This window comes from Anabrus simplex, chromosome 4 (assembly GCF_040414725.1).
Source record: "Anabrus simplex isolate iqAnaSimp1 chromosome 4, ASM4041472v1, whole genome shotgun sequence".
In the NCBI taxonomy this organism is placed as follows: Eukaryota; Metazoa; Arthropoda; class Insecta; order Orthoptera; family Tettigoniidae; genus Anabrus; species Anabrus simplex.
This window is the reverse complement of record NC_090268.1, coordinates 290461602-290475265: the sequence shown is the minus strand read 5'-3', so window position 1 is coordinate 290475265 and position 13664 is coordinate 290461602. Positions and strand designations below refer to the sequence as shown.

At 40.9% G+C, this 13664-nt stretch overlaps 1 protein-coding gene across 1 annotated transcript in view; it reads left to right on the top strand.

Moving 5' to 3' along the window:
• The window catches only part of LOC136872660 (putative ribosome-binding factor A, mitochondrial), a 111477-nt gene that overhangs the window by 84637 nt on the left and 13176 nt on the right, over positions 1-13664 (top strand). Inside the window, exon 5 of the mRNA XM_067146471.2 lies at positions 5622-5723. Within this exon, the coding sequence (XP_067002572.2) occupies positions 5622-5723 (102 nt within the window). The remainder of the gene's footprint in view (positions 1-5621; positions 5724-13664) is intronic.

The following is a 13664-nucleotide window of genomic DNA, read 5'->3' as shown; positions in this document are numbered from 1 at the left end:
GAGGCACACCATCTCTCTTTCGCCTCCAGTGCTTCGCATCCCTACAACGTGCCCTTAACGGAGTGGGAGTTGCGAAGTGCACTCGCGCTATGCAGGGATACGGCTCCTGGACCGGACAAAATCCATAATCAAATGCTTAATCATTTGAGTGACAGATGTCTCAAGGATATCCTCACCCTGTTCAACAGAATATGGAGTGAGGGAGTATTTCCATCTCAATGGCATGAGGGAATTGTGATACCAATTTCCAAGCCAGGTAAAGATCCAAAACTCCTGGATAGTTATAGGCCAATATGCCTTACAAATGGCCTCTGTAAGCTATTTGAAAGGATGGTTAACCGGCGTCTTGTGTGGGCCATGGAAAAGGAAGGTCTCTTGTCTAACTACCAGTGTGGGTTTCGCTCTCATCGGTCTGCCACTGATCGTCTGGTCAGACTGGAGAGAGCCATTCAGGAGGCCTTTCTCCAGAAGGAACACCTAGTCGCTGTGTTTTTTGACTTGGAGAAAGCTTACGACACTACCTGGCGATATGGGATTCTCTCCACACTACATCAGTGGGGATTTTGGGGAAATGTGCCAACGTTTATTGAGAACTTCATGTCCCTCCGTCTCTTTCGAGTCCGAGTAGGAAAATGGAGTACCTCAGGATCGGTACCGAGTGTCACGCTGTTCGCAATTGCCATCAACGGCATAGTTGCTGCTGCTGGGCCCGCAGTCATTCCTTCACTGTATGTAGACGACTTAGCTCTACATTACAGCTTCGGAAGGGTGGCGTTTGCTGAAAGACAGCTATAGCAAGCTATTAACCGAGTCGACAGTTGGGCCCTGCAACATGGTTTTCGATTTTCAGCAGTGAAAACCTCAGTTGTACACTTCTGTCGATGTCGGCCTGTGCATCCCGAACCAGAGCTCCGCTTGCGAAACAGTGTCTTACCAGTGGTTGACACCTGCAGATTCCTGGGTCTCCATTTTGATAAGAGACTAACGTGGCAGCCCCACATCCATCAGTTGAAGGTTGCCTGTATGAAGAGACTGAACATGCTTAAGTTTCTCAGCGGCACCTCGTGGGGGGCTGACCATGCGGTACTGCTACGATTTTACACGGTGACGATACTCTCCCGAATAGACTATGGAAGTGCGGCTTATGGCTCAGCATCAAAATCTACGCTGAGCCTTTTGGACAGTATTCACCATAGTGGAGTAAGGCTGGCAACGGGAGCTTTCCGTACTAGCCCCATTCCCAGCTTACTCGCTGAAGCGAGACTTCCACCTTTACGGATAAGGAGGCAGCAATTACTTCTCACGTACGCTGCCAAAATTCGTGAAATGCCGCTTCATCCAAACTATCAATGCATCCTTCGTACCCAATACCACCAGAGGTGCCAAGACCGGCCGAATGCCACACGGCCGGTTGGGTTTCGGATTGATAGCTTGTGTCATGATTTGAATATTGATATCGGTGGTTGTCTTGAACATACGCTTAGCGAGGTACCTCCGTGGTTGGTTCCGCGACCGGATGTACGTCTAGATCTGCTCCATGGACCCAAGGTGAACACGGATTCCTCCGTTTATCGGAGGTATTTCCAGGACTTCGTTCACCAATATCCGGCTGCGAGACTTATCTTCACGGATGGTTCTAAAATTGGAGATAATGTTGGTTGCTCTTTCGTCATTGATGATATGAGCACAAAGATCTCGCTCCCTAAAGCATGTAGCGTGTACACTGCAGAGCTTTACGCCATCTTAGAAGCTCTGCAGTTTGCACTGTGTGACGAAAGAAGCCACTTTCTTATGTGTACCGATTCGTTAAGCTCTCTGCAGTCTATTGAATCCTGTTTCTCGCAACACCCACTGGTACAGCAGATACATGACCTTCTAGCCAGGTTATGGGATGTTGGCACAAGAATCACTTTCGCATGGCTTCCAAGCCACGTTGGGATTGCGGGAAACGAACTTGCGGATGAAGCTGCAAAGGAAGCTGTACTTTTACCTCCAAGACCAGTCAGTGTACCTGCTAATGATATTTGTTCTCAGCTACGTCGAACTATCTTGGCGTCCTGGGAATCGGAGTGGCTAGATATCCGAACTCCCAACAAGCTGAGAACAATTAAGAAGACAACTACCGTGTAGCGGTCCTCTTTCCATCCTTCACGGAGAGAGGCCATAGTACTATGCAGGCTGAGGATAGGTCATTTACGATTCATGCACTCTTATCTCCTAAAGAGGGAAGACCCCCCAGTGTGTTCTTGTAGTGCCGACTTCACCGTGGCCCACATCCTCACAGAGTGCACCGATCTCTCTGGCCTAAGACGGAGCCTCGGCCTGCAGGAAACACTCGAACGCATACTAGCCGATGACGCGACTACTGCTGATCTCGTCATCCGCTTTATGTGTGACAGTGGACTTATCAAGGGTATATAAATTACAAGTGCACTGTTACTCAGGGAACGTACGTTCCCTTTTGATACGTTAGTAATCCTTTCAGCCTAGTGCTATAATTGTTTTTTGTTTTATTTTGTACTGTGTTTCCAAATTCCTTTGTTGAATAAATAATTTTTATTTATATTTTAAATTTCTTTTCCACTTATTTGTTCAGAGAGGATGATTACCTCGTTGTACTTCCTCTTAAAACAAAAATCACCACCACCACCACTCTGATGATAGGGAATTCTGCATTTCTTTTGGTGAACACTTTGAAGTCTGAGGAAAAGTGCAAATTCTTTAAGTCTGTTAGAAAGTGTTTCTCTTCATCATGTGACTACATGGTACACAAATTTCCATTCAAAGATGAAATTTTAATTAATGCAGAAGTTGCAAATATTTCTGCTATAAGTAAAGCATCGTTTTCTAGCCTTAGATTCTTCATTAACAAGTTTACGAACATTCTGACTAGTGAAACAGAACATTTATATAACGAAACTGTTATTCTGCACTCTCAGTTCTGTAACTTTCAGCTCAAAGGAACAGACCTAGCAAAAGGAAGAATTGATGTTCAGTGAGCATCGGTAGGGTAGATGAAATCAGCTTATGGTGTACTTAAATATGACATACTCTCTAAAGTGATGCTTGCTATTTTATCAATTCCACATAGCAATGCAGAATGTGAAAGGATTTTTAGCAGAGTCACAAAGACAATAACACAGTTCAGATCCTTGTTGTCTGAAAACACTTTGGAGAAAATTTTAACCTCAAAATCAGATAGCAAGGCGCTTTGACCAAAAATTTAGTTCCGAGTTTTTGAAGAGGGCTAAGTTAGCTACTACGGGTGTGTTGAACAACAATTAGTCGTAATCTGTTCAGCATGTTGAAGAATGAGAAGTCGCATGTTCCTAAAGTTCAGGTATGTCCAGTATTTAGTGTTCACATATAAATAATGAAAAATGTATATGTGTAGGCCAAATATAGTTGTTAATGTATTCAATTAGAACATGTTCTGCCACCAGTGATATGTCATAAATATGTCACAATTCGCTGTCAAATTTCTCCTGATTTTTTACTTTTGAAAGCTGGCGTGTCTGCAGGAGGTGCGGGACGGAACTTACATCGGTGGGAATAAGTGAGATCAGATTTTCCGCAGGTGTTACATTTGCGGGGTGTATGTCATTAGGACTGTGGGATGTACCTCCAAGCAGTGTCCGCACACCGGATGGCCAGCGGTGCAGTGCGCGGTGATATGTTGGTTATAGACCAGGCATCCTTCACATCTTACGGGTTTGGGAGCTGGGGCTCGGGAGGGTTCCACTCTATGGTGGTGGCAGAAGATTGAGACTCCACTGTTCAGGACCCTGTCGACATCCTCAGTTGTAGGGAGGAGGATCTGCACCATGAAGGTGGGCCCACTGGCGTTTTTAATGCGTAAGGCTTTCTGAACCGGAATGCCCTCCGCGTTCAGTTTCTCGAGTATAGCCGTCTCAGGGATATCCGGGTGCACACTGCAAATAAAACACCTAAAAAGGCTGTGACGGGGTAGGGGAGAGGGGGTGTTTTGATGGTGGGTGAGGAAAGAGGTTTGAGGGGTGAAGAAGAACCTAACTGGGTTACTCCTATTGAATGGGTGAGCCAGCGTGCGGCGTCCTCCCCGTTTACCTTGATTATTACCCCATTACCAGTGGGGCGAATATCATCTGTTTCTTGTCAGTGTAAATTAATCCTGATGAGGGTACTGAAAATATTATGGGGGATGTGTAATTTTGGGGTGGGGTTTGGCAGAAGGTAGCTATCGGTGCTGGTGGGAGATTTTCGTAGGGTTCGGGAGTTGGTGATGGGGTGACAGGCATAGGAAATGGGTGGAAATTCGATGGGCGAATTAGTGTTCGGGGGCGGAAGGTTGGTATCCATTGTAGATGATTCTTGGACGTTGGTTTCAGCTGCTGCGGTGACGTCAGTGGCCCTTTTCCTTGCAATGTCATCTTCGGAGGGGTTTTAGTTCTATCATTTTAATGGAATCCTATATGAAGAAGTGCGCTGAGGTACTGGAGGTGGTAAGACATGGCATGGCTGTGATAGTATCTGAAAGTTCATGCTGGGGCAAGAGACACCCCGAGAGTGAGCTGGAGTAGTAAGCATGTAGCTAGGTAGCGAATCAGATGCTGTAGTCGTAGCGGCGAATGACGTATTGTGCATCTTATAGAACACAAACAGAGATTGTTCTTGTCAGGTTTATATACCCAGAAAGCCGTAGAGCACTTGCTAGTGTCTTTACGGAGATGAGGCTTGAATGGCCTTGATATGAGCCCCAGAGATCCTGGGGATCGCTGAACCCGGCCTTGAAGCACTTGCTGCACTAACAGCAGTAGAAAGTCCTGGGGTGAGACCCAGTCCAGAATCACTCAGTCCACCTGTCTGTCCACGTTTTCAAACTTCCATAAGAAATCGGGAGGTTGTGGGTTCGGATCCCACTGGTGTCCGGCTGGCCATTTTTGTTCTGTACTTAACATCTCTTCAACACGTACTACATGTATGTAACACGACCTAATACGTTGAAAGTCTGTTTCGATTACAATGCGGTCGTGAAAATTCAATATTCATCTTCTATAAGAAGTCGTGTCAGCTTTCGGTGTGCGGATTCCGTCAGACACATTAGAGGGCATGCCATCATGTAGCACATAATACCACTAGGTAGCACCTCGTCGTCTCATGACCATGGAGGCCACTGCGTAGGCTACTTGGAGCCACCGGCAGTGCCAGTGCGCTATGAGAGACTTTATCTAATTTTCAAAAATTGATACCTGCCTGGTCATCAGATGATATAGATGTTAATTCCCATAGGAAACCTGAAATATTGATAGGTGTGCTATTTACCAACTGATGAGCCCAACTTACCATATTGAGGCAAAACGCTGGCAGCCAGGAATGAGTTAGCTGGAAATTTATAATGTCCAATGATATCGGTATTATAAATTTACTCATTCGGGACAAATATTTCAGGTTCCCTATGGGAATCAACGTCTATATCATAATCATGAAGAGTTATTTACGTGGTCCATAGTTTTACAAAATCGATTATGAAAGAAGAGCATATCTGACTCTTTTTAAATTATTTTGCACCTCTATTTTGAACTCTCACTACAGCGTCACTGTATCCACATCAGAATAATGGCCATTTTGTGAATGAATTTCAGGATCAGATCAACCAGTGTACTGACGAGGAAAATGATGAGGAACCCCTTCCACCAATGAGAATGGATGTTCTTGGGCTGGACCATGCTGAAATCATGAACAAGGTATGTTAGCATAGATACAACTCTAGGAAAATGCAAATGAAATTATTTCATTGATTTAAAGTAGCATATTGGCCCGAATATATGACAACCCTGAATTTTTGGAAGGTATTTGCAAGGAAAATTAGAGGAACCCCTTCCACCAATGAGAATGGATGTTCTTGGGCTGGACCATGCTGAAATCATGAACAAGGTATGTTAGCATAGATACAACTCTCGGAAAATGCAAATGAAATTATTTCATTGATTTAAAGTAGCATATTGGCCCGAATATATGACAACCCTGAATTTTTGGAAGGTATTTGCAAGGAAAAATAAAATATGTAATGACTACATATTCAAGCTCTCCTATAATTAAAATAATTTAATTTCTAAAGTAAATCTAAGAACAAAAGTTCATTGTTGACAAGTTAGTTTTTGATAACAGCAGCAGTAACGCCATCTGGCAGCTAAAGAGACAGAGCCTACCTCAGTTAATAACCATAATCAGTCAGTGTAATCTTACTGTTAGTAAGTTTTAGGAACTCAGGACTTTGTAAGCCATCACTAGGGGACGGATTTCTATGACAAGTCATATTTTTTCCCTTAACATTATATCTTATAGTCTTGTATTTTCAACACGTTTCCAAGCATGATAATCAAAATTAAACATGTTTTATTGGGCATATAAATGCATATTTAGGTTTTCTTAAGTTTAATGGCATATTTTGAACAAAATATCATTACACTGGTCGAAAAGTAGTGTATGGAATGTTTCTTAACAGGTAGGAGCTATTGTTTGCTAGCTGGGTCAGTTCCTGGAAACCGGGCTGTTGTTTACACGGAAGCAGAAGTAATTCTGCAGTTAATTGTCATTTGTTCTAATCTCTCTCCTTCGCCCTTACCTCTTCCACCTTCAACACATGACCTTGGTTATTAGGGAGCTTCAGTCATTCACTTCCTTCCAATATGCCTAAAACCTGCCTGCTGTCATTTCTTGATGGATACAGTACTTTTGCATCCATCTCTTGGCACAGGCCAGAGTAAAGTGTAGCTTCCACCGAAGTCCCAGTCAACATCCATGGCTGTGACAATATGGAAGTTGCTGGGGTATGGGTGGTGTTGAGTAATGACATTCAGAGCACGACTAGTGCATCTGAGTGTTTTGAAAGGTGCTGCTCATAGAGTCAGTCGTGCTGCAATAGTACTTTCTGACCCAGTGAGGAAAGCAGTGGCAAACTACCTCACTCCTCATCTTGCCTAGTACGCGTCATTTTGGTGCTGCCGTTGGTTTTTGGGGTTTCCTTATAACCGCACAACCTTTGGTGGTGATATTTGAGGATCCAACCAGCCTCTGGGCTGATGACCTAACAGACAGACAGACATGCCTAAAACGAAAGTCTCAATTCGTGGGAAGTTGCGAAGTTTTGTTCGCGAGTTCGGTGAAAACATATTCAGTACGGATGGAGTGATATTATTCTGTAAATTGTGTGAAGTAAAAGTTACTGCTGAAAAATGCTTCTCTGTGCGACAACACTGTAATACTGTAAAACATAAGAATTGTGTAACTAGATATTTTGCACTTGAAAATAGGCAACGCCTGCTATTTGAAACCCCGACATCAAGTTCACAGTGTTCACAATTTTCACAATATCTCTGCAAGATGATGGTTTCGTCTAACATTCCTTTAAAGAAATTTAACAGCCGAAGCTTCAGACAGTTTCTTGAAAAATATATAAAACATCCTGTTCCCAACGAATCTACTCTCAGGAAGGACTATCTGATCCCTTGTTATGAAGAGATGTTGGATATAATAAGGCGTGGTGTGGGAGACAGTAAGATATGGGTTTCAATAGACGAGACCCCAGATGTGAATGGAAGATATGTAGCAAATGTGATCGTTGGCACACTGAAGGAAGACCGGCCTGGAGATACGTTCCTCCTCACGTGTGAAGTGCTAGAGAAGACAAACCATTCCACCATTGTAGTTCTCTTCGACAATTCAATGAATCTGTTGTGGCCAAACGGGACAAAGAGAGAGCACATTTTTTATTTGTAACTGACGCTGCTCCATATATGGTGAAGGCAACCAAGGGACTTAAAATGCTATACCCGAAAATGATACATGTAACATGTCTTGCACATGCCTTGCATAGGGCAGCTGAAGAAGTTAGAAGTAGCTACCCTGAAGTTGATAAATTGATATCGAACTGTAAGAAAGTGTTTGTCAAAGCTCCATTTCGCGTTCAGAAATTTCAAGAAGAAGCACGTTCACTACCCCTACCTCCCCAGCCAGTTATAACACGATGGGGGACTTGGCTTCATGCCACAGTGTACTATTGCAACAACTTAGATGTCGTGGAGAAGATCGTGAAGTCTTTTGATCCTGCAGAATCGTCCTCCATAAAAGCCACTCAAGATTTATTTTCAAGCACTACATTAAAAGCAGACCTGGCTTACATAAAGTCCAATTTTAATTCCTTATCTGGAGCAATCACGCAACTGGAAGTTTCAGGTGCAGAACTAAGTGATGCACTGGATGTTGTAAAGTGCATTGAACAGGATTTAAAGCATGCGAAAGGAACAATAGCATCTAGGGTGTGTAGAAAATTAGAAAATGTACTGGAAAAAGTAGCGGATTTATGTAACTGTGTGGAATAAGAGACATTCTTTGTGGAAACCCTTCATCTGCAGATTTCCAGGAATTTTCTCCTAGTGATTTAACTCTATTCAAGTACGCTCCCGTTACATCGTGTGATGTCAAAAGAAGTTTTTCTCGCTACAAGACGATACTCAGCGACAACAGGAGGGGATTCTCATTCAACAATCTTAAGATGCATGTGGTCATAAATTGCAACAATTCTGATAATGGAGACTAGATCAGGTATGAAATTTTCATTCAAATAGCATGTGTTTTGTGTATAAATTAAAATTGATTGAATATTGAACAGTGAAAGTAACTGTAGAGTTTATGTCTTCCACAGAGTCCGTCCTTGCCTAGCAGTATGCAGAATAACCTTAACGAGTTCATGAAATATTCATCATTTTAGTTGATTTTGGGTTTAAAATTTCGAAGAATTAAAACTTGTTTAACTCTAAATTAATTGCAGCCTGTAGCAATCGTAATAAAAGTGTTTCTATGTAACTTAGATGCTATTCATTAAGTCATATTTTGAATCTTATAGGTCATATTTTTATTTTTTTAGGTCATAAATGCATACATATTTCATACATTTTTAGGTCATAGAAATCCACCCCCTAGCCATCACTTATTAAAGCATTCAAGGCCTAGGTTTCCAACCCTCCCTCTTTTCTGATTCCATTTACTCTCATTCTTTGAGTGATCATTTCTTCACATTCTTCTGCTTATTTCGATAGTTATCTTTATTATCTTACTAATCGGTAAGCCCATCAAGTCTTTAAAGTCTGATATCTCGGTTAACTGGTTCTAGTTCCATTGATAGAATTTTCACCATCAGAATGGTGGCCAGCAGGGTAGGAGAGGTGAAGATATATAGTTTCTAATCACTAGATTTTGTGCCAAAAGCCTGGGTTCAATTCCAAACCTCTGTGCAGTGCTCATATGGGGCGAGGGTTCATGAAGCTATTGATGGTGATTCACCCATTGGATGGAGACATTAAGCCTTGAGCAGACCACATGGTGTTATTCGACAGGAATTTCTATATAAACATTGGCTTTAGCAGAGAGATGACTTCCAAAGGTATGGGAAGCATTCAATGATCTAAAGTGGTTGTTTGATGATTGATACACTAGGTTCTGGGGTGTAAGTTGTACAAATAGTTTGAATGCCCAGTCGTCACATCCCAAAGCAAGTACTTTACTCTGAATTAAGTAAGGGTCACTGCTGCATTGGAGGCCAGAGAAAGAGGTGATTGGTGATTGGATTGATCAGCCATCTGAAGACGCATCAGTAGGAAGACTATCATACTCGCTTGCGAGTTATTGCTGATGATGTTGATGATTAGGGCCAGGATGTTTATGACGTGTCATATTTTATTTCTTTATAATTATTTCCATGCAAAATATAAGTTAGGCATGATTTTATCTATGATGACTGAAATTATTCAATTTTCATGGGCCATATGAAGTCATATTTTGGCTCTTTTAATGTTTTTTTTGTCATTTTCTGATAATTTTTCATATTATGGTCATATTTTCCCTTGAATTTTTTGTGTTTTTGTCATATTTTTATTTTTTTATTTCATTTTCACATAGCTGCTTTCAGTCATCTCAAAGACGGATTTTTCACATCTCCGAATTATTGTGTGTAATTTCTTACAATTATCTTTCTTAGAAATATATATTTATATAAATTAGGAGGGTAAGCTGTATAGAAAGAGACAGATGCATATAAAGCGACAGAATAGTGTGCCTCAATTGAACTAATGATTTGACGTATTTCAAATATGGCCCAATAACATCCTGCGAAGTTGAGCGGTGTTTTTCCTGTTATAAGTCAGTGTTGCTTGAAAATAGAACTTTGTTCCTATTTGGAAACTGTAAAATATATGTAATTTGCTATTGTAATTCTTTCTGATCACCCATCAAAATGTGACATTTATTTCATTCTTCGTAGAGTTGAGAGTTACCTATGGAATGAGAAATTAAATATATTCGAAATGTAATAATAAAATTAATATTAATTACTCATTTATTATTATTGAATGATCTCGATTTTAAAAGTATATTTTTACTATAATGTTAGTTTAAACAGTGGTACGATTTTGAAGATTTCGAAAACGTAACCAAAAATATATTTTTAGGTCATAAACATCCGGGCCCTGTTGATGATTCATCAGAAGTAAGCTGTGTGCCAACACCAGGTTTTACCCTCTCTCTACCTCATTCTCATCTCATCACACCCAGATGTGCAAATCACCCAGAACAGCAACAAAAGGAGGAGGAATCAGGGATAAATATGAAAACACAAAAGGACAAAGATGATCTCCAAATCCTCATATACCGGCATCAGCAATGGCTTTGTCCTTTTGTGTTTTCATGTTTGTCCTCCTTCTCTCCCCCTTCTTTTGCTCCCTCTTCACACACTCTGACGTGTTTTTATGTTCTTCCTATTTTGTGTTCCTTGTTTCTCCTTTCTATCTATCTAGCTATCTATCTATAGCCTTGTTAATGTGATTACCCCAGTGAATATCTTTCCTGATATTAAGACCTAGATACTTACACCGATCCCCTTGAGGTTCTTTCATCCTGTCAAGATGATAATTAAAACTTAAGAGGACTTTTCTTCATGAAACTTACAACCTGATTTTTCACCCCATTTACCATCATATCATTGCCATTCATCTCACAACATTATCGAGATCCTTTTGCAATCGCTCACAATCCTATAAATTATTTTTAATGCTATACATCATAACATCATCTGCAAACAGCCTTATCTGAGATTCCATTTCTTTACTTTATATGTACACCTGAAAAGTTTTTGGATTATTTTTTCAGTTCATTTTATGTTACACCAACACAGATGCCACACATGGCAACAATGGGTTAGGAAAGGGAAGGAAGCGGCTGTGACCTTAATTAAGGTACAGCCCCAGCATTTGCGTGGTGTGAAAATGGGAAACCATGGAAAACCATGTTCAGAGCTGCCGACAGTGAGGTTCAGACCCACTATCTCCTAAATGCAAGCTCACAGCTGCGCGACCCTAACGGCACGACCAACTTGCTTGGTGTATTGTGGGATTGGGCATGTTATGTGGTAGAGTGTGTGTAATCTGTTGTACTGTAAGTGATAGCACTATATACTCACAAGTAATTCAGTTGCTTGTTTACAATACAGCGGATGTTGCTGCATATGGTCTTTATTGAGCTTGGAGTGAACTATGGCATTCCAGTTGAAAACTGATGGTAGTGTATCCAGTGCAGTACGAGCTGCAGCTAGTGTACGTTTCATGTACAGCCCGCCTTTTCCAGTTTGACCGAGCCAGAATTGTGGCATTGATTTAGATTGGACATACACAAGCAGCAGTGAACTGCGATTCGTTTTATGTTGCACCAGCATAGATAGGTCTTATGGTATTGATGGGATAGGAAAGGGAAGGAAGCGGTCGTAACCTTAATTAAGGTACAGCCCCAGCATTTGTATGGTGTGAAAATAGGAAACCATGGAAAACCATGTTCAGAGCTGCCAACAGTGAGGTTCAAACCCACTATCTCCTAAATGCAAGCTCACAGCTGCACGACCTTAACTGCACAACCAACTTGCTTGGTGTATTGTGGGATTGGGCATGTTATGTGGTAGTATGTGTGTAATAGTGATGGGATATTCGATTCATTTTACTGAATCAATTCATTTTATTCTGTTCATGTTATTGAATCAATACAGTGATCCGATTCATGGCACATTAGAGTCACCATTCCTTTTGCATCTGTGTGGTGTGTACTGATAAGACAGCAGCAACAACAGTGCTTGCTGCTGCCATCTGGTCTTCATTGTATGAACTGCTTTCCTATGCGTCATCTAGCTTTCAAACTCAGATTTCTCCTGGCAGCCACCTCTTCGCATCAAATTTTGATGTTACAAAGCCTTTCGCCCATGTAACATAGTGACAACTCCATTAAATAAGTATATAGAGTTAGATGAAAATATATCTGTACACACAATCATCAATGATCTGCATTTAGAGCTGTCGCGCAGGTGGGAGATTGCCTATCCATTGTTTGCCTAGTCTTTTCTTAATTGACTTCAAAGAACATGGAAATTTCATTGTATTCACATTAAGTAAATAATACAAAACAAATAAGTTAAAAAATGAAATGGAGGAAAAAAATATGTACTTGTGCAGTACTATACATGCTCGTTATATAACAGTACAAAACTTACATAGATAAGAAGAAGAAGAAGAAGAAGATGATGATGATGATGATGATGATGATGATGATGATGATGATGATGATGATGTTGATGATCTGACATAACTCAGATTTTATACACTAACTTATGGTTTTCCCACAGTCCTCTGAAAGTCACAACTCTATTATATATACAGAATTAGTTGTAAAAATACCTGTATTCACAGTAAGTAGCCTACATATCTATACTAATAATACAAAGAGGAAAAATTTGCATATTTGTTTGTAACATATAGACTCAAAAACTATTGAATCGATTTTTAAAAACTACATTGCCAGTGAATAACATGGACTGTATTTTATTTTCAAAACAATTTGAGGGGGGAGCAACGGCGAGAGATATAAAAATATAAAAATAATAGGCTAATGCAGGCAAAATGGAATTTGTCATACAATGACGAGACAAAGCTCATTTTAAGCCCCTTGACTCAAAGAACAAAACTCGGTAAGCCCTACGGGCCCAAAAACCATGTTTTAAGGCCCTGAAACCAACCGTTATAGAGATATTGGAACCACACTACCCCTGCTCTCGGAATCGGATAAAGAAACGAACGGCCGTAATCATGGCAACGTCAGCTCCAGGATTCTACAGCAGCAAGATTATGCATGTACATTTGGGCATAGCTGCCAACCAAAATTGATACACATATGACGTACAATCTGGAAAGAATAAACTGTTGTGTAAGACGCTCATAGCACTCCTTTGGGTGGAGATGAAAAGGGAGTGACGTATAAAAATAATAGCCCCGGATCTCCATAGTACTGCGACCAGCAGTTGCCGACGGGCCTTCGTTTTTACGTAGGCCTACTGGCTTAGGTTTCAGCATTTTGCGGAGTCTGTTACCTATAGTTTGAACTATTTCCTATCAAATTGTGGAGTGGTAGGATCACTGATGTTATTATTGCCGATATTTTGGTCCACTTTTACGATCATTGTAACCATGAAAACAACCTATATACACAGTTGTCAAGATGGCGCGCCCATGACTTGACAAAATATTTCAACATTTATACTCAGATTCATTATATGATGTGCGACATGAGTGAGAAACCCTGAGAATTATAATTCT